A 19,703-nucleotide genomic window follows, 5' to 3' on the forward strand; every position below is an offset into this window, starting at 1 on the left:
TTTGTTATCAAGAACAATATGGCTGTGAATATCCATGTCTATTTTGATTTAGCACAGATAACAGTGTCTTTAGGTACTAAAGCATAGGTTTTACTGGTCTCACATCGGTGAACTCCACTATTTGATCATGTGAATAGAACACGGATGGCAGAAAGCTTCCTGAAGCTTTGTGTGGTTTCTGGCCTGAGTTAGTGAGGTTCGCTCAGGGTCTGGCAGCTCTAGCTGATGCTGACACTCCCGTGCTCTGCTGCTTTCGTCTGAGCTGTGTCTGAGAGAGACGACCAAGATGAGTTAAGCTCGGGGTGACTGCGAGTCTTGGATAGTGAATGTGCATTGCTTCACTTCCCTCCTATCAGCCCTTGTTCCTGGCCTTCAAGTCTTCCTTCTTATTTGAAGTTATTTTCTATCTCCCCTCACTGCCCAGCAGATTTTGGTGAAATTTCATTACTCACTGAACACTTCATTTCTAGACAGGTTTACTGCTGAGAGGTGAATCATGTTACTTCCCAGATGGTGCTAATGGTAAAGAACTCAATTGCCAATGCAAGAGACACGAGAGATGCGGGTTCGATCTCTGGGTCGGGAAGATGCCCTGGAGAAGGAAATGGCAACCCACTCCTGTATTCTTGCCTGGAGAATCCCATGGACAGAGGAGCCTGGCAGGCTACAGTCCATAGGGCTGCAGAGCTGGACACTACTAAAGTGAGTTGGCACGTGCACGCGCGCTCACACACACACCCCTTTGTGTTGCTGACCTGTGACTTATTAACCACACCTTTTAAAAAGAAGATTTAAAATCAAATCTAAACTGGTTTCTTTTTTGACCCTTGACGGGATCTTAATCACAGTCCCTGAGGGAACGACTGTTACTCTTTTCCATGTTCAGAATTTATTTTGGTCCCATGAAGCCCAGTGCTCCTAAACAGCTGTTAACAAGCTGCCCCACATATCTGCAAACTGAGAGGGATACACAACAGTGAGCTTATCACTCATTCATTTAGTCATTAATTCATGCAAGAAATATTTATATTGAGTGCCGACTCTGGGCCAGGCAGCCTCAGCCTAAGTCAGTGAATAAGACAAGATCCTAGCCATTATAGAGTTTGCTCTCTGGCATGTGTGTTATGGGGCATGAAGCAGAGACAAAAATAAATCAGCAAATTATTTAGTATGTTAGGAGGTGATAAGTGCTAAGGGTGGGGGTGGGGTGGGCAGACCAAAGGAGATTGGGAGAGGGGGACAGGAGCACTCTGCTGTTTTAAACAGAGTGTCCTGAGTAAGTGTTGCTGAGGGTGTGAGATTTGAACTTAGACTTCAAAGAACACAAAATAGTTTTGCACAGTATCCTGTGTGTTATATATATGTTTGCATGAAAAAAAAACCCACTGATGATTTTGTAATATTTATTTTACAACTGTACTGAGATATACTGCACATACCATTAAATGCACCCTTTTAAAGCATGCAATTAAAAAAAAGTGTGCAATTCAGTAGCTTTCAATACATTTACAGAGTTGTGCAACCATCACAAAATTACCTAATCCCAGAACATTTTCATCACCCCCAAAATAAACCCATTAGCCGTTGCTACCCATTTCCATCTACCCTCTAGTTCCTGGAAACCACTAAGCTACTTTCTGTCTCTGTAGATTTTGCCAATTCTGGACATTTCACATAAATAGGATCACGTACCATGTGGTCCTTTGTGTCCGGCTTCTTTCACTTAGAGCTGAAAACCTTGTTTCCAAGGTTCATCCGGTCCTTTGTGTCTGGCTTCTTTCACTTAAAAACCTTATTTCCAAGGTTCATCTGTCTTGTAGCACGCATCAGTACTTCATCCCTTGAAGGCTAATATGCCACTGTATGGATATATCACATTTGTTCATCCATTCATCAACTGATGGGCTGCAGTGACTAACCACCCTGTTAAGGACTGGAGGGAGACCGCTGTCAGGCCTGATGTTGCCCAGTCCAGTAAGCACCGGTGAAGCTTGGTTCTGAAGAAACTAAAATGCCATCATTTTCAGAACCCTGCTTTCCCACCTGTCCCTCTCCTGAGCAGTGGCTCTGGGTGGTCCAAATTCAGCAACACAGACCTGTGGGGTTTTTTTTCAAGTGTATTTGCTACTCCATGTTTTGAAAGGTTTCTTTTCCTCCCTACTTTAAATTGTAAACTTGGTAAATTATTTATCCAAGACAATTCTCAATGAGTTTCCTTTTTAATATTTTGGGTGTGGTAGCAAGTAGAAGCAGCAGCTCGTCCCAATCAAATATTTGCCACTATCTGAACAAAGCCATTCTGGTCAGAGAGGAAGAAGATTCACCTCTCAGCAGTAAATCTGTCTAGAAATGAAGTGTTCAGTGAGTAATGAAACTTCACCAAAATCTGCTGGGCAGTGAGGGGAGATAGAAAATAACTTCCCATGGAGGAAGTGGGAATTGAATCTGGATTTCGAAGGAAGGTTCGATTCTCAGAGGAATAGATGAGGAAGAAAAAGGCATGTTCCAAAGAAAATCCAAAGTTTCTTTTCTGGGTGACTGAGAACCCCTGAGTCCTGGAGCTCATGTCTTAGGTACGTTAATATGGTAGCTATCCTCCGCGCACAAAGTGTGATGGCGTTGGAATTTTCCTGCTCAGGAAAGAATCGAAGTTTCAGAACTTCCATCGAGGGGGATGTTTCAGTTACAGCCTCGGGGGCTGTAGAAAGATTATCTCCATCAGAGTCCAAATGACTTAATGGCTTTCTCACTCCCGCCCCCTCCCTCCCTTACACACACAACTGTCTAAGCGACACCAGTGCAAGAACCCGACACGCCCCGGAATGGCCCAGCAGCAAACTGCCCCAGACCGCCAGAGCCTTTCCCTTTCGATCCTGGAGGTGGGGGTGGGGGTTGAGAGCCGGGTGCGGGGGCTCCGCTCCCAGGAACTGTGAATTGACGCGGGCAGCCGGGAAGGAAGGACAGGAACCTGACTTCTGCATGAGACCAGGAGGCGCGGGGCCTCCAGAGAGGACGCGCATTGCCCTGGAGCAGGATGCGGTCTCCACTCCCGCCGAACTTAAGGAACCGCGAGGAGAAATGTCTGCCGCCGAGGGAGGGGCGCGGCGGGGGCGGAGCGCGACAGAAGGGGCGGAGCTAGAGCCTGGGGGCGGAGCGAGAACGAAGGGGCGGGGCAAGACGGTAGGCGATGGGCGGAGCGACAGCAAGGGGAGGAGCGCAGACCGCGGGCGATGGGGCGGGGCGAACACGGGGGGCGGGGCGATCGTGGGGGCGTAGCCCACCGTCCGGCTCCACCCCCGCCGCAGGCGCGCCCGTCCCGCCTACCCGCTCCCCCGCCCCCCCGGCAGCCGCGGCGGTCGAGCGCGGGGAGGGAGGGGAGAGCGGGTCACGACGTTGCCGGGGCGGGGATAACCCCTCACGTGGAGCAGATGAAAGGGCCGCGGCGCGACGGCCGTGGGAGCCCAGCCGAGCCTGCGACCCACAAAGCCGCCGCCGCCGCCGCGATGGGGCTGTGAGGCGTCCGCCCGCGCTCGGTCCTCCACCGGCCCGCGACTATGCCCGGCCGCGCCCGCCCTCCGCGCCCTCCCGCCGCAGGACCATGAGGCCGCGCTCGGGCGGGCGCCCAGGGGCCCCGGGCCGCCGCCGCCGCCGCCTCCGCCGCCGCCCCCGCGGCCCCCGCGGCAGCCGCCTGCCGCCGCCGCCGCCGCTGCCGCTGCTGCTCGGGCTGTTGCTCGCGGCCGCGGGGCCGGGCACGGCGCGGGCCAAGGAGACGGCGTTCGTGGAGGTGGTGCTGTTCGAGTCGAGCCCGAGCGGCGACTACACCACCTACACCACCGGCCTCACGGGCCGCTTCTCGCGGGCCGGGGCCACGCTCAGCGCGGAGGGCGAAATCGTGCAGGTAGCTGCCCGCCGCCCGGGCCCCGCGCCGCCGCCGCCACAAGATGGCTCCGGGGGCTGCGCCCGCCGACCCCGCCGCGGGCTGGCGGGCGGGCGGGCGGGAGGGGCGGTGAGGAGGCCGGCGGCATCCCTCTCAGGCGGGCGGGCGGGCGGGCGGGACGCGGCCTCCAGGGCGCCGCCGTGGGTGGGGGGCGAGCGCACGTGGGGGCTCGGCCTCCCGTGGGTCGCGGGAGGGGAGACCCCGGGTCCGGGCGCCCTCGCTGAGGCAGCCCTCTCAGGCTGTCGGAGCGCTCGCTTTTACCTCAGGTGGAAGTCCCGGGAACTACCTGTTGAATGCCAACTTCGGCGAGACAAGTGATGAAGGATGAGGTGGCTGGTTCCAGACCGCAGGCTGTGCTTTCCCACCCGTGCAGGTTCTTTGAGGGAGCAGCCAGGCTTGTTCGAGGGGCTCCCCCGGAACCTGCCGCCAGCCTCACCTGGGCGCCCACCCTCCCGCGGAGGCGCGGGACCAGCAGCCGCAGGAGAGGCAGCGGGAGCTGGCGGAGTGGGGATCGCGGGTGCCCCGGAGTGGCCGGAGCAGCAGCTCTCGCTGCGTGCCTCAGATTACAGAGAGGGTGGGAGGGAGGCAGCCTGCCCGCTCCTCGGCCAAGGACTGGTGCAGAGGGCCTGCACCTCGGAAGAAGGGTCGCTCGCTGACAGGGCCTCCACCTTGCTACGAATGAAAGGGGTGTGCATTCCAAAGGAAGCTGGCGGAGTGGGGCGGCGGGGAGGGGGGGTGGAGAGCGAGCTTTGAGCAGACCCCCGCTCTGTGGAGGAGGGACTCAGCCCAAGCCTCTGCAGATGGTGAACTGGGTAGATGCCTTTCTGCTCCTTGGCTGTGATTTTATCGACTTAGTAGACAGCCAGCGCACTTACGCGGTGAATATGCGTGCTTGGGATGGGAGTGATTTGAAGTGGTTGGCTTGTCTTTGAACCTTTTGCGGGTGAGGGGAAGGCTGCAGGGGCTCCAAGCTTTGAGGCCTTGTGCGCTTTACTCTTGGATGAGTTATGAATGAAGAGCGGGGGACTGAATGGAATTAACTGCAAGCAGCCTTTCATTTCCCCTCCCCTGGTGCAGACTGAAAACTGCAGGGTTAGGGCAGGGGGCGGTACGGCTTGGCCCTTAGAGGTGTGTCCTTAGGTCGCCGTCTCAGACTTCTGCAGGACAGATAGAAGGGGGGAAACACAGGTTGTCTGAGTTCTGTGACTACACATATGTTAAAAGCTTTTGGACTTTTTAGGGGGATAATGTTATAATTATAGTCTTTAATTTATAAGCTTTAGAGACCAAGGTCTGCTGAAGATTCCTGCAGCCTTTCTTTCAGTTGCAACCTTCAAGCACAGTTTGAATCTTAATGCCTGCTCCTTGTGACTTCTTGTTTCTCTTTGAGGCTTTCACTGTGGCCTGATGCCTGTAGAAAATGTTTGATTTACAGCTTTCTAAGAGAAAAGATGTTTTAATCATGGCACTTCACTTTTTGAAGGAGACTTTTGAAGTTTGCGATTTTTATCTGCAGTGTTTTAACTTGTACTCTTTCTCCCTGGTAGGTTGTCTGGCAAGCTATCCATTATGAGTAGTGCAGTGCTTTGGAGATAATCTTGGGTTCGCCATTTAATACAAAATTAGCAGTTTAAACACACCATTTGTAACTATTTTATCCTTGCGAGTGGGGAGATACTGTGTGAATTTGGCAGAAGGAATCTATTCTCTTTTGAAAGTTTTTGAAGTGCTTATCAAACTCCTTTGTAGTCCATTAGCCTTGCCAAAAAAAAAGTCAACAACTGCTAAGTAAAGAAAAATGACTTAAATGGTATTTAATAAGTTTACCTGTTAAGCAATCACTAATAAGTATCCTAATTCCCTTATAACTGCAGTAACACTGGTGAGTTTGTCTGAGCTGTATGAGTAGTCATTTCTTAGTGTTCTCCACATCTTTGATAACTTTATTGTGAGGCCTACTTGCTGAACCTGTGTGCACAGAAGGAGCTCAGCGTGGCTTCCAGGGCTGTGTGTGTACAGAGGCTGGCATGCTTTTATTAGTTCTTGGAATACTCCTGAGTGGAGGAACTAATGTGGCCCCTGTCAGCCCCGAAGAAGGTTTTTGTAAGGGAAGCTGATGTTTTAGGACTGCCGAGAGAGAATGTCACATCTTGCGTGAGAAATGAGAGTGTAGAAGAAACAACTTGGTTGTTTCTTCAGCTTCAGAGGAATCAGATTTTCTAAGTGTCCTTGTTGAACTTTTCAAGCCTCCTTCTATTTACTATCTTAAAAAAAAAAAAACTCTTGCATAATTTGCTATTTAATATTTTATGGTCTTCAGAGTGGAGTTTATTTTCCTTTAACTAAACCTAAATCATAGCACTTACAGCACTAGTTTTGTTGCTGGGGGATTCTGTAGCACTGTTTTTCATGCTTTAGGGGAGAAAAGAACCTGTCTGAGAGACTCTTTCCTTTAAGAATTCTAAGATAGGAAATTGGTTTGTATCACTGATTTTTTTTTCCCCTTCTGTATTGTATCCAATGAAAGTATGTGTCTGTGTCTGTTTATAGAGTAGATACCTTATCACAGTCTGGTTTGCCCAGATACCTCTAATTAGAATACCTGTTCATTCATCTGCATGGGTTGGGGTGGAAGAGGCCTGGTAAAGAAGGGGTGTGTGTGTGTGTGTGTGTGTGTAAAAGAGAGAGGAGAGTGAGTGTGTGTGTGCGCGAAAGAGGAGAGTGAGAAAGACCCACAGGGTGTGTGTGTGTGTGTGTGTGTGTGTAAAAGAGAGGAGAGTGAGTGTGTGTGTGCGCGAAAGAGAGAGGAGAGTGAGAAAGACCCACAGGGGTGTGTGTGTGTGTGTGTGTGTGTGTGTGTGTGTAAAAGAGAGAGGAGAGTGAGTGTGTGTGTGCGCGAAAGAGAGGAGAGTGAGAAAGACCCACAATCTTGGGATTAGTCACTAAGAGTGTTGATTCTCTCTTTGTGCATTTTAGGCTTAAATAACTTTCCCAAGGTCATCACTGTGCACTGAAAGAAGAGAGATCCTTTTTCTTTTTTCTTTTGACATCTTCGTCTGTGAAAGTTGTGGAAACAATATGTGGCTGTGAAGTGTTGTTCACTACTTTTAGTATCTTGTTTATTCATGCAGCATTACAGCCCGTCTGTTTGTAAGTGTCAAGCATACAGTGTGAACGCCGGAGGAAGTAATTACACTCCTCCTTTAGTTCTGAAGTGTGGAACTTTAAAGGGTTCTTAGATGTATTGATACATATTTCATCTTTGAACCAATTTGTTGCTATTAATGAGATCATTATCTGAAACTTTCAGACTTTGGTTGTTCAGCTCACATGGTTAGTGATGTTAAATAAAGACCCAATTAAACGCTGGCTAGTGGTATGTGAATTGGTTAAGCAAACAAAGAAAATTTGCATAGCTAGAGGTGAAAGATTGTTTTAAATGGAAATGTATTCTCCCCCCCACCCTTGAAGTCAAATATTTAGAAACACTTGAGAAATTCATTTGTAGGAGAAATCTGAATGGTAGGTTTTGTGTAGCTTTAAAATCGGCCTCTGGATCCTGGATTAAGTGTTGAATGGTCTTGAAAACAGAGCTTGCTGAGAACATTTAAGAACTAAGCCAGTGCCTTTAGCCATGAGGGCTGGGAGGAGAGCTGAGTGGTGGGTCAGAAAGGCTTGAGTGAGGTCCTTAAATAGCCAATGTTAACTAAGGGTATCAGAGAGAATAATTTTAGGAAACTAATTCCTCTGCCTTGTCTCCCTGTCAGTGTGTTTCTGCAGTTTAGCATTTGATCAAACACTTTCTTTTCATCTCCATTTTAAGTTAACTTAACAGGCCTGCCTCTCTAAAAATTGACTTGACCTAATAGAACAATTGCGTGCTGACAGCTGACCTGGATTTACACAAAAAGGGATTGCTGACTGTCTTGTCAGAAGGGCCTTCATAGGTTAAAACCAAGCATTTGATTTAGGGGAAGACATCAGGGCTGTGTTTTGTGACCTCGTGAATTCTTTAGGGCTCTTACTTTCTATCTCGTTCCCTGAGATGCCATGGGAGTTACTAATACAGCTCTGAATGGAGATGAAGATGGGAGTGAGGATAAGTGTGCAGCCTGGGGACTGGAGAGGGTGATGCTGGCTTCTCTTTAGGAGCATTTATTTTGTATAGGGCACTATGCCAAGCTCGTCATGTGTTTGCTCATCTACGTCTTTAACATGGAATCAACAACTGTTGTTGACCCATTTGACAGATGAGGAAACTGAGGCTGAGAAAGGCTATTTGACTTCTGCAACCTCACATAGCTAGCAAATGATAAAACTTGGGTTGAAACCCAGGTCTGTCTGGCCCCTTTGTTCCTATTACCATTAAATAAATAGGAGTTGGATGGTTAGGTACTGACGTTTGTTCAAGTCTAATTTTTAACAGTCTAGAATCAGGGTTCTTAACCTGAGGGTCACAGACTTCCAGAGAGGGCCTGTGAACCCCTGAGGTTATGCATGCAATCCCGTGCATGTGCACTTTTATTTTCCTGAGAAGATGTGTAATTTTTCCCCAAGGTGGGTTCTCTGAGGCCCCTCCTCTCCAAGAGGAAAAAGAGAAGCAGTCCTCCAGCACTCGTCAAGTCATCCATCCCTGGGGATTTGAAGGCAGTGATGCGCAGCTCAGGCTAGCAAGAGTCGTTGAGAAGCCCACAGGTTTATGTGTCTCTGTCGAGCGTGTTCACCTGATGGATTTCTACTCAAGCCCTGTTCTGTACCAGATACTGTATTGCTGTTCCTTTAGATCTGTGTGGATAAATGATAATTCTTCCTGACTGGGTCTCCGCACACAGTGGAGCCCTTAGTTCTGAAGGCATCCTTTATCTCTAATGGATTAATTTCTCTCCAGTTCATCTATCTGTAGTAGTGAAGTGCATTATCCTTGGGAGAAATGAAAAGATAGTTACTCCAAGAATTTTCTGCATTTAATATCAAATCAGTATGTTGTATACCTGGAACTAACATAATGTTTTTGGTCAATTATACTTCAATTAAAAAAAGAATTTTCTGCCTTTAGATGGTAAAAGGCAGGAAGATGAGGCTCTGAATGCAGAGTGTGGGAGTGTGGACTGCAGATGTGTGTGTCTTTTCAGTATTCACTAGGAAATGAAATGGAGCACCCGTCGATGTTGAAACGCCTTGAGAGCAGCCCCTCACTGCTTGCTTCTCCGTGGACCTGGGCACAGGCCTGTTTGTTTTTTTTCATCCCTGGTCCCCAGTACCTGCTGCTTATCAGACACTCAGTATTCAGTGAATGAATGGTGGATTCAGGGTGGACGCCAGGCAGGCGGTGGATCTTTATGAGAATTGATGAGAACCACTTCATATGCTTTGGCTAATACATTCTGGGATCAGCTCTCCTTGTTGGTGATTGTTTACAGAAACTTGCTCGATTAGATGGGAAGGATGGTTCTGGTTGGAACCACTGCTGTTGCCGTCCCAGGCTGTGTGACGTGACACCCGTGTGTGTGCGTGTGTGTTCAGGGGTAGGGCATCTGGCGTCATGAAGGTCTGAAGACATTCTTTTCATGATAAAACACGATTATTGAGCGAGGCCTAATGTGGACAGCTGTTAGGGATGGACAGACACATGAAGAACAGTTCATGGCCAGGCCCCAGTGTCCCCGGGCTTAACTGTAAAAGTTTGGTATTCAGGATTATCATTACCCTGAATATTATGTCATATGAAAACTTTGCTTTTTGATGGCATAGCACAAGTCTGGAGAATGCGGATTCGCAGTTCATGACAAAAAGGACGTTTAAATCCATTTCAATAATCTGAAGACCCAGACTCAGCCCTTTAATGTGTTAGATGAGGAGGCCGAGGTCCAGAGAAGTGAAGGGCCAGCACCACATGGTGAGGTTGGGATAACCCTGGAGAACTTTTTGGGTCTCCTGGCTCCCAGGTTTGGGCCTTTCTGTCGTCCTCAGCTGTACCTCAGCCGAGTGTGCCAGGGAGAGCCAACTCGGAAGTGAGCTTAGTGATCAGGCGTCTGACAGGGGAAAGCCAGATCTCGTAAAGCTGCGCCCTGGGTGTAAGTGGCTGCTTTTCTCCTTTAATTTAAAGTTTTCACTCAGTCTTCCTCTGTCAGAGCTCTTAAAAATAGGTGGTTGTGGTCCTGTGTTTCTTGCACGCCAGACACTGGGTACAGCACCTGAGTGTAGACTCAGTGGACGAGGGAAGTGGGGTGGCCCAGGTTTTCAGACGAGGAAACTAAGCCCAGGGAGCTAAGGTCGCACGTGGGAGATGCTGAGCAGGTCAGTTGCAGGGCTCAGATTAAAACCCAGCTCTGTGTGATTCCCAGCCATTTCTGTTTTCACAAGCCTGCTTCACTTGGCACTTTCTTCTTTCTGCTTGGGATGAGATTATGGGAACTGATGGTGGAATTTAGAGTCAGTATAAACCCAGACTGATGGACCAAGAGAGGAGCCGGTGACTTCAAGTGAGAAAACCCTCTGACCTTAGAGATTTCTCTCCGTCTTCCTTCCTTCCCCTTTTCTCTTTCTTTTTTCAATCACACAGTCTCATTCTACCTTGTTTGTTTCCATGAAGAGCTGATCCGCCAAGCTTGGGAAGAGGGACCGGTGGCTTGAAGTGCGCCGCTGTCGCTTGATGGCATGTCTGCTGTTTTCTGGCTTCAGGGAAGTTGGAATGGCTGTGGTGCTCTGGCATTTAAAGAGATCTCTGAAGTGAGACACACCTCCTTCCTGTAGCTGGCTTTTCAGAACCCTTTCACAGCCTGTGTGGCTTTCCCCAAAGAGGCCCTGTCCCGTGTTCATCCCCTTTCTTCTTTTATTTACACAGTCTGCGTGTTCCCTGTGATCTGAAATTTGATTTCAAAGATGGTCAGAACCTGACCATCCGCTCATCCTTCCCTCCGCTCATCCCGTCCTCCTGGCGGTTAAAACCTCCCGTGGGTCTGCATTCCTGCAGTGGGCCGGCGTTCACCGCTGCTTTCTGTGCCCCCGACCCTGTGCGGGGTGAGGCAGCAGGTGGGCACGAGGGAGGCGCGGGCCCTGCCCGCAGGCGGCCGGCGTGCTGACCACAGGCCCTCTCCGGTGGGACCCAGCTGTGCGAAACCGGGGGTGCACCTGGCCCAGGGGTGACAAGTAGGCCTGGGCAGCCCATTCTGAAGAGGCACGTCTGCGTAATGACACAGTACATGGATTTGTGCCTTTTGGCCCTTTCCTGCTCATTTTTTTGTTTGTTTTGTTTTTACTTACCTTTGAGTTTAAAAGCTGATAACCCCTCTGCAGAGAGGTGCCTTTATACCTGCCAAACAGGACGGGGAGGCTGTAAAGAGTAGAGGGTCTTTGTTCCATCTGCCGCTTGAATGAGATGTTTGAAATTCTGACTTTGAGCGGCTCTGTTGACTCACGATAGTGTGAAGAGAATGAGATCAGCCGGCCTGTTGTGGTTCAAGGGAGAGCGTTTTATTTTTATTACCCTTCAGATGTGTGGTAAGACTTGACATTAACCCCCTTCTCGCCCCAGCAGCCAGTGTGATATGATTGTTTAGAAATTCAGTGTGTAGAGTCGATTTGGTGAAGACAGACTCTGATGATTCTAGAAGTTTCACAGGGAAATGTATGTTGGAATGGGAGCTTCTGGTCTCCTGGTGCAGAAGCTGCTGCACTTTTAAAGTGAGAGAGTCAAGAGTGGTGCTCGATCAGGTGCATGTAACCCTTCAGTGCTGTAAGAGTTTAAACTTGATTTTTTTTTTTTTTACTTAAACCAAGTGCGCTAGCTTGTCAGCAGATGTCTCTTGAGTTCCTGCTGTGGACGCAGCCTAGAGAAGAAGCAGCTCTGTGCGCCTGCCGTACAGCTTGTGGTTTGCAGATGCCATTTTCATGATCTCTCCATGCACAGTGGGCCGTTGAGTTATCTGCACTTCACAGAGGAGAGCGGGGCTGAGAGTGTAAGTAAGCTTCCCAGGGCCACAGAGCTGGGCCTGAACTTGGGTCACTTGAAGGCAAACCTCGAGACCCGCTTGCTTGAGGACCTGGTGTACTTAGATACGGTTTCGGCAAAAAGGCTAGGATAGATTCATTTTACATTACCTCTCGTCAGGGCCAGCATTTCCCTTTAAAAAACCAGATCATCTGTAATTTATTCTTTAAGTATAAAAATCATACATGTTTATTGTAGAATACTTGGAAAATAAAGAAAAGTATGAAAAAGAAAATCAGTCCCACTGCCTCCACGTAAACTCTGTTAACCGTTTGTGATTTGGGATAGCTTTCCTTTCCTTTTTTTTTCCCCCCCATGCACTTAGATTTTTAAGAAAATTGGAAAAAACACTATATAGTGTTAATGACCCTTTGTGTACCTTAAGTATTTCCCTCTTACTAATAAATATTCCAAAACACTTCTAGTGTCTTGTTTTCCGTTATTATAAGTGATGCTGTGGGGAGCTTTTTTTCTCTATCCTTTGGTCATCTTCGCAGACTCAAGTTCTAGGATTGGGACCCCTGTGTGGAGAGGCATAAACACTTCCCCTGATCCTGTCGTGTGTGGCCAGTTCCCCTGCAAAAGAGCGGGGCTAGTTGATATTCCCCAGCCATATTGGCATTCGTGTTTCCACGCACCCCTGCTCACAACGGGTAGTTTCTTAAAAAACAAAACAAACATACCCACTGAAGGCAGGAAGAGAAGGGGACTACAGAGGATGGGATGGCTGGATGGCATCACCAACTCAATGGACATGAGTTTGAGCAAGCTCCGGGAGATGGTGAAGGACAGGGAAGCCTGGCATGTTGCAGTCCATGGGGTCGTGAAGAGTCAGCAACTGAACAACAACCCATTGAAAAACAACTTCACAAAAGTGAAAGCCTGTGTATTCCAGTATGTGTGTTAGTCGCTCAGTTGTGTCAGACTCTTTGCGATCCCGTGGAGTGTAGCCCACCAGGCTCCTCTGTCCATGGGATTCTCCAGGCAAGAATACTGGGGTGGGTTGTCATTTCCTTCTCCAGGGCATCTTCCCCACCCAGGAATCGAACCCAGGTCTCCTGCATTGCAGGCAGATTCTTTACCACGTGAGCCCCAGGGAAGCCCTGTGTATTCCTGTCACTTAGTAAGTAGTAAAATACTGGCTTTCCCCCTCTGCCAGGAGGATCTGAGATGCGACTGTCAGCATCAAAGGGAAGGTGCCTGGCGTGGTATGTGGGTTCCTCCCCGGCGGGTGTGTCTGAGCCCGATCCGGGAGCAGGCGCCCTAGGGCTCTGGGCAGGGACACAGCGTCTGGCCGGGCAGATGGCCACGCGCAGGCCTAGAGAAGACCTCACGGAAGGGACTGCCTCGTGGTGGGCACACCTGGTGGCAGCAGGTTGCGGCCCAGGAGGGTGCTGCTGCCTGGGATGCTGTCTGCCCCGCCCCTCTCCCTGTCCCCTCATTCAGAGCTGCGCTGCCGTCAGTGTGTGGTAGGCAGAGGTGCGTTAGAGCCGAGCTCCAGACTGTCAGGGCGCCCCTAAACAGCAGGCCCACGGGCGGAAAACGGCTTCCTGCTGTTTCGTTTGATCCCTGTTAAAAATCTAGAGGTTTTACATAAAAATCTGGAGCTTTGGCTCTTCTCGAAAAACGAAAAGATCTGGCAGTGTCGGGTCCACATTCCCACGTGGCAACAGCCTGCTCCAGTGAGACAGCAGCTGCCCTCTTCAGATGGGGTGCAGGCCCCGGTTTACAAGCTTCCCAGGCATTGCGGCGGCTTGCCATGCTCACGGGTAAAGATCCCGCGCCTACCAGCGCCCGGGGCCCCCGTGGGCAGTGGTGTTTGCCATCCTTTCTCTCGCTGGAAGTTCTGGAGCTGAAAGCTTTTAAGTTGCGCTTGGCATGTCTCCGTTGTCTTTCCCCTGCCATCTGTGTGTCAGACGGCTGGGCCGTTAGTGACTTATGACACTTCACTGCACCCTGTGAGCCTCAGGTTGTGCTCCCGGGGAGGGCCGCGGTGGCCCTGGAGTGACCAGAGCGTTCTTGTTTGCTGCTGCTGTTTTTGGCTGCCTCACGTGGCATGAGGGATCTTAGTTCCCTGACCAGGGGTTGAACCTGCACCCCCTGCATTGGAGCACAGAGTCTTGGCCACTGGACCACGAGGGATGACCCCCCTGACCAGAGTGGTGTTCTCCGTTGACAAGGTGCTTCTGTTCCCTGGAGCCTTTGGCGCACACCTTCATCACCATCTTTTTCCTTTCTCTCTTTCTGCTCCTTGGTTTCTTTTGACTATGAGAGCTCCTGTTTGAACCAGAGGGCACCCTGGAATGCCATGGCCCCGATCTTTTACAGCGAGGGTGCTGTGGGCAAGGGCCTCGAGCCTTTGGTGGCAGGAGGAGCTGGGGTTAGAACTCAAGTCTCGTTGATCCAGCTGCTGGTCTCCTTGGAGCAGCATCCTTCTCTGATGCTCGGGTTCCAGCAAATTTTCCATGCGCTTTTAGGGTACCCCCCCCACACACACACACCTTGAACTTTCGCCCGTATTCCTGGTTTTGTCCTCCCAGCTCAGAGCGCCTTCCCTGGATTCTCCCCAGAGGGCCATCTGCCATTCAGGTTGTCCCAGCTGCCAAGGCTTGTCCCACACTTGACGTCGAAGGCGTTTCTTTATACCTAATTTTACTTAAGTGCCTTCAACATTTGTGTGTTCAGCACCTTTATGCGATTTTTGGAACCACCACTAGGTACCCGGAGGCTTGGCATCATTTCAGAAAGTGCCTCAGTCTTGGAGTAGGTGGTAGGCAGGTGGCTGATGGCATGTAAAGAATGTTGCAAGCGTGACTTGCAAAGCCGTTTGCAAAATGTAAATCGAGGTAGCTTGTAGCCAAGTCAGAGGAAATGGTGCCCTTGCTCCCTCCCTGCTGACCTTGCCCCTTCGAGTCATCAGATGCCGCCTCAGCATCTCCCTGCCTTGGTCTTCCTCCGCTGAGCAGCTCTTGCCCTCCGCCTCATCTTTCCCAAGTAACCGCTGATCTTGTCCTTCCCTCCATCAGAATCTTTCAGCGCTATCCCTTTGTTTACTGAGCGCAGAGCTGGCCTGGGATGCGGCCCTGTGTCCTGGGTGTTCCTGCTTTTATTTCCCGAATGGGTCCTGGGCTTCTGGCGCTCTGTGACCTGCAGCTTGTACGTTCCCAACCCCCACCTTTGCCCCCTACTCCACTTTCCCTTCTCCCCACTGCTTTCACCTGTGGTCAGACTTCCAGCCATTCGCATCAGGCATTCCCAAATTCTGCTGGTGGGTTCCTTCTACCCAAGCATTCCATTTTTCACTCCTCAGCTGATCTTCCATACCTTACTATTTCTTTTTCCCCCACAAAGTCACGGCTCCCAGCAGAGAAGGCTTGTGACTTCCTCATACCCCCCTGTTGCCCTGCAATAAAGCTCTTAAATATTTACTGAACTGAAATTCTAGATCATGATACTTAGGGATATGGTAGAGGTGGAGATGTTAGTGGAGCCCCCTCCCCCCCACCACCAAAAAAAGGACTTGGCTTTTTGAGGGAGAGCTTTCTGTGATTGGAGAAACCGTTCACAAGACGTGGGTGTGTCCTAGGGCTATTCCAAGTAGTTGGGGTGGACCAGATTCTCAAAGTAATTTCCCCTTGCTTCTTTTCTCTGGGCCTGGAAAAAGGATGAGGGATAAGGCCGTAGCACCATCTAGCTCCTTCCCGGCTGGCGAGGCTGCCTGGGTGCAGTGTTCGGAGCATGCTGAACAAGAGACATCTCAGCCTAGACTTTTAGGGAGTATGTTTCTTTTAAAAAATGTGCAATATTTTGGTGTCACTTAGAAAGCTGGTGTTTGGGGAGATAGTGAAAGTTATATGTAGCCCCAGAAGGACCCGTTCTTAACTCATATTTGCTCTGTGTTGTCAACTCCCTGCTCCCCGCACACTGCCCCACCTCTGGCCTTGGAAGTTCTGGCTGAGGCTGTGTTTAGATGCTGGATGGAAAGCAGCTTTATTTCACTTTTCAAAATTTATTTATTAATTTTTGTTTGCACTGTGTCTTTGTCGCTGTACACGGGCTTTCTCCAGTTGGGGCGAGCGGGGCCTACTCTCTACTTGCGGTGTGCACACTTCTCATCGCTGTGGCTTCTTTTCTTAAAAAATATTTTCTTTATTTATTGATCCACTTGGGCTGTGCTGGGTCTCATCACTGCATGGGCTTTTCCCTGGTTGCGGGGAGTGGGGCCTCCTCTCCAGTCTCAGTGCTTGGGCTTCTCCTTGCAGCGGCCTCTCTCGCTGTGGAGCACAGACTCTAGAGCATGGAGGCTGCAGTAGTGGCAGCTCCCAGGCGCTAGAGCACAGACTCAGTAGCCGTGGCCCGTGGGCTCAGCTGCTCTGAGCCATGTGGGATCTTTCCGGACCAGGGCTCCAACCTGTGTCTCTTGCATTGGCAGGCGGACTCTTTACCACTGAGCCACCAGGGAGACCCCTGCTCTGGCTTCTGTCGTTGCGGAGCCTGGGCTCTGGAATGCAGGCTCAGTGGTGGTGGCCCACAGGCTTAGTTGCTCCGTGGCTTGTGGACTCTTCCCAGACCAGGGATCGAACCCATGGCCCCTGCATTGGCAGGTGGACTCTAATCCACTGCCCCAGCAGGGAAGTCCGGGAAACAGCTTTAGAGGACGACAGTAGTACTCTAAAGAGACCAGCAGGGACTGCTTCCCTGGTGGTCCCCTGGCTAAGACTGCATGCTCCTAGTGCAGGGGGCCCGGGTTCAATCCCTGGTCAGGGAGCTGGATCCCACATGCTGCGATTAAGAGTTCACATGCCGCAGTGAAGATCAAAGGTCCTGAGTGCTGCAACCAAGACCCAGCACAGCCAAATAATAAATGTCAGAGAGGCCAGCAGACTACGAGTGGAAGGAATTAGAGTTTCAGTTCAAAGAACATGATTTTCTAGTCTTTCAGCAGCCCGCTGTACACATTTGGGAATTATTAAGTTATTGCTTGTTGTGTACACGTTGGCATGTTGAGGTTTTTCGGTTATTGTTTTTTTGTGGAACAGTGGCTATTATATGGGTGCTGGGACCTTCAGAAATAGTTCAGAGTCTATCTGTGATATGTTATCTTTCACTTGTACTGGAGGCTAGTCACGCCTTTTCATGGCATGTCCACTCCAGAAATGTTCTGAGGCCCCTCAGGTAAGCGTCAGCCTCACCCAGGGAGTTAAGTGAGCAGCCAACGTGTAGTTCTGAAGCTTTGGTGTTACTGGGTTTAAATCTCTAGGACACACACAAACTTGCTTGGCATTAAATGTGCCGTCTGGGTGATTCAGGTTCCAGTGGCAGTGGTAATTTTTGCATTTCCTGACTCTTGTGTTTAAATTTGCAGTCTCAACATTGCATCACCATAGGTTTTCACATTTAATGAATATTTATGTGGAGCCGAGTTCTATACGAATGCGGCGGTTTCTGACTTGATTATAGCTCGCTGCGTGCTGTGGCCAGGAGTGCCCTTCAGACAACAGAGCTGGCACACGCCTCAGCACGCCAGGCCCTGGCGGATGTGGTTAGGGACCACAGTGACTGGTGCTCTGGTTGCCATGCCAACCTTGTTTTTGGAAGGGGGAGGCTCTGAAACAGCAATGGGATGGGGGGTAAGAATAGTTTCGAATATTCCAAGTGGAATGATTCCCTGTTATGTGCTCCTACGAGAAGATATAGAAAACCCTAGAGTTCTTACTACATGCTCAGGTAACAGTAGTTAATTTTCTTAATTATGCAAGGCTGTTTTAATTGCCCCCTTGCAAACTTGTCAAAGTTCAGGTATGTGTCTTCCCTACTTGTGTGTGTGTGTGCGCACACGTGTATTTGTATGCTCAGTCGTGTCTGACTCTTTGTGACTCCATGGACTGTAGCCCACCAGGCTCCTCTGCCCATGGGATTCTCCAGGCAAGAATACTGGAGTGGGTTGCCATTCCCTTCTCCAGGGGATCTTCTTGACCCAGGGATCGAACCCGTTTCTCTTGCTGTGGCAGGCAGATTCTTTACTGTCTGAGCCACCTGGGAAGCCCGTCTCCCCTACTTGCTGCAGGGTAAATAGGGAGTCTTCAGTCTCTTAAAATTTACAGATCCCTCCCTCCCACCTCCTGCCAACATCCTTTGCCCTCTGGTATCTCTGATCCAATGGGGGTGATGGGGGGAGGGAAAGGGAAAGAACATGAGGCGGGATGGATAAGGGACTCCCCGTCCCCGAGCTCCTCATCCTCATTCCTCCCTGCTCCCCATTTCAGGAAGGCTTATCCTCTCCCTTCTCTGATCCTGTATATTCAGCAGAGACCATGGTGGCCAGAAGCGGGTGCCACCCCCCTGCCCAGCCCACCCCCCTGCCCAGAAGCGGGATCCCAGGATGTCCAGCTCTCAAGGTTGGGCGTTCAGAGCTGGGCCAGGGAGAGGAGTGGTCTCTGCTACCCAGCCCTGGGATGCCGTCTGCCCCTTTGCAAATGCTGTGGAATTAATTCTGTGGTGCTTGGTGTTGTGCAGTGAAACATCGGGAAGGGGATTGATCAGGCCCAGTAAGCTCGACGGGAGGTCCCGATGGTCAGGATGGGATGGGACGCCAGGGCAGCGTCCTCGGAACTAGCGCTGCTCTGCAGAAGGAGACCCGAGTCCCTGGAGGCTGGGCTGGGGCAGCGTCAACAGCTCAGGTGGCCTCGTGGTTAGAGGGCCCGCCCCCACCCCTCTGAATGGAGACGTAATGCTGCAAAAGGGGATGTGACCACACGTGTCATCGTCGCTCGCTGACTCAGGGTCGCCGGTATGACTCTCCAGTGGATTGCTCTTGTCTTCCGGGCAGGGCTGGGGGCTTGACCTCTTGACATTTACCCACTCTGATTCACAGTGTCCCTTTGTATGAATGAGGGAAAGCTGCCCCTTCCTCAAGATACTTGGCATCTCTTTGCCCTAACATGGATCCAGCATGACTCCAGGAGTGGACAGCACCCCCTGGAGTTGTGCAGTCGTGAGGCATCTGTCTGTAAATTCGCTCCCTCCTCCCCCACAAGGCTTCTCTCTCAGCAAATGCGATTTGCGCCCCCCTGCTTTCTGAAGTCCATTCCTAGAAAACCAGGGAGCCACGTTTGTCAGAATTGAGTGTAAAGTTAGGAAACAAGATCCCAAAGTGAGTCAGGAGTTTAGTACAGGGATTTTTAACATCTGCTTTGTCTGCTGTTTTGCTTTGGGCTGCCTGGAGTGGGGTCCTCAGGCCTTGGGTGTGTTCCAGTTAAACGGAGAGGCCTTCCGTGGAGCAGAAATGGCACCCCATTTTATGGGAGAAGATACACATGCTTTCCTAGGAACCAACTTAAAAATTCCCTTTCGGCCTATCACCTGATTTGGGTATGAGTTCTCTTCGGTTCTGTGTTATAACCTTGAGCCAGCCATATTTCAGGAGTTGGGACGGCTCCTCCGGGTCTTGGGGCATTGGTGTGACTGTTAGCCTTAGTCTGCACCTTTGCTACGCAGGACTTATCGGCTTCCTTAAAACGTATGCAGATGTTGGTGGTTCTGGATTTCCTTTGCTGATGTGAGAGGCAGCAGAGCAGACTGCCCAGGCTTGGACCCGACCCTGCCAGTTACCTGCTGTAGAAAGGTGACCGTGCCTCTCTGGGTCTCAGCTTCCTCACGTGTAAAATGGAGTTGAGTTACAACATGCGCTTGGCTCTAGTGATGAAAGAATGATGATGAAGAAAGTAATGTGCGTACTTGCATAATGTTCCTCACATATACTACCACTCACGGTGT

At 50.4% G+C, this 19,703-nt stretch overlaps 1 protein-coding gene across 3 annotated transcripts in view; it reads left to right on the top strand.

Annotated features, from left to right (window-relative positions):
• Positions 1-19,703, top strand: part of ZNRF3 (zinc and ring finger 3) — a 163,078-nt gene that overhangs the window by 18,383 nt on the left and 124,992 nt on the right. The window contains exon 1 of one of the 3 annotated variants that reach the window (XM_069557180.1): positions 3,264-3,898. The exons of 1 other annotated variant lie outside the window; for it this stretch is intronic. In XM_069557180.1, the coding sequence (XP_069413281.1) occupies positions 3,599-3,898 (300 nt within the window). In that variant the 5' untranslated portion in view covers positions 3,264-3,598. Of the gene's footprint in view, positions 1-3,263; positions 3,899-11,716; positions 11,896-19,703 lie in introns of those variants that run through there. One more of the 3 variants, XM_069557181.1, reaches the window with a different exon arrangement.

Source organism: Ovis canadensis, chromosome 17, assembly GCF_042477335.2.
Source record: "Ovis canadensis isolate MfBH-ARS-UI-01 breed Bighorn chromosome 17, ARS-UI_OviCan_v2, whole genome shotgun sequence".
In the NCBI taxonomy this organism is placed as follows: Eukaryota; Metazoa; Chordata; class Mammalia; order Artiodactyla; family Bovidae; genus Ovis; species Ovis canadensis.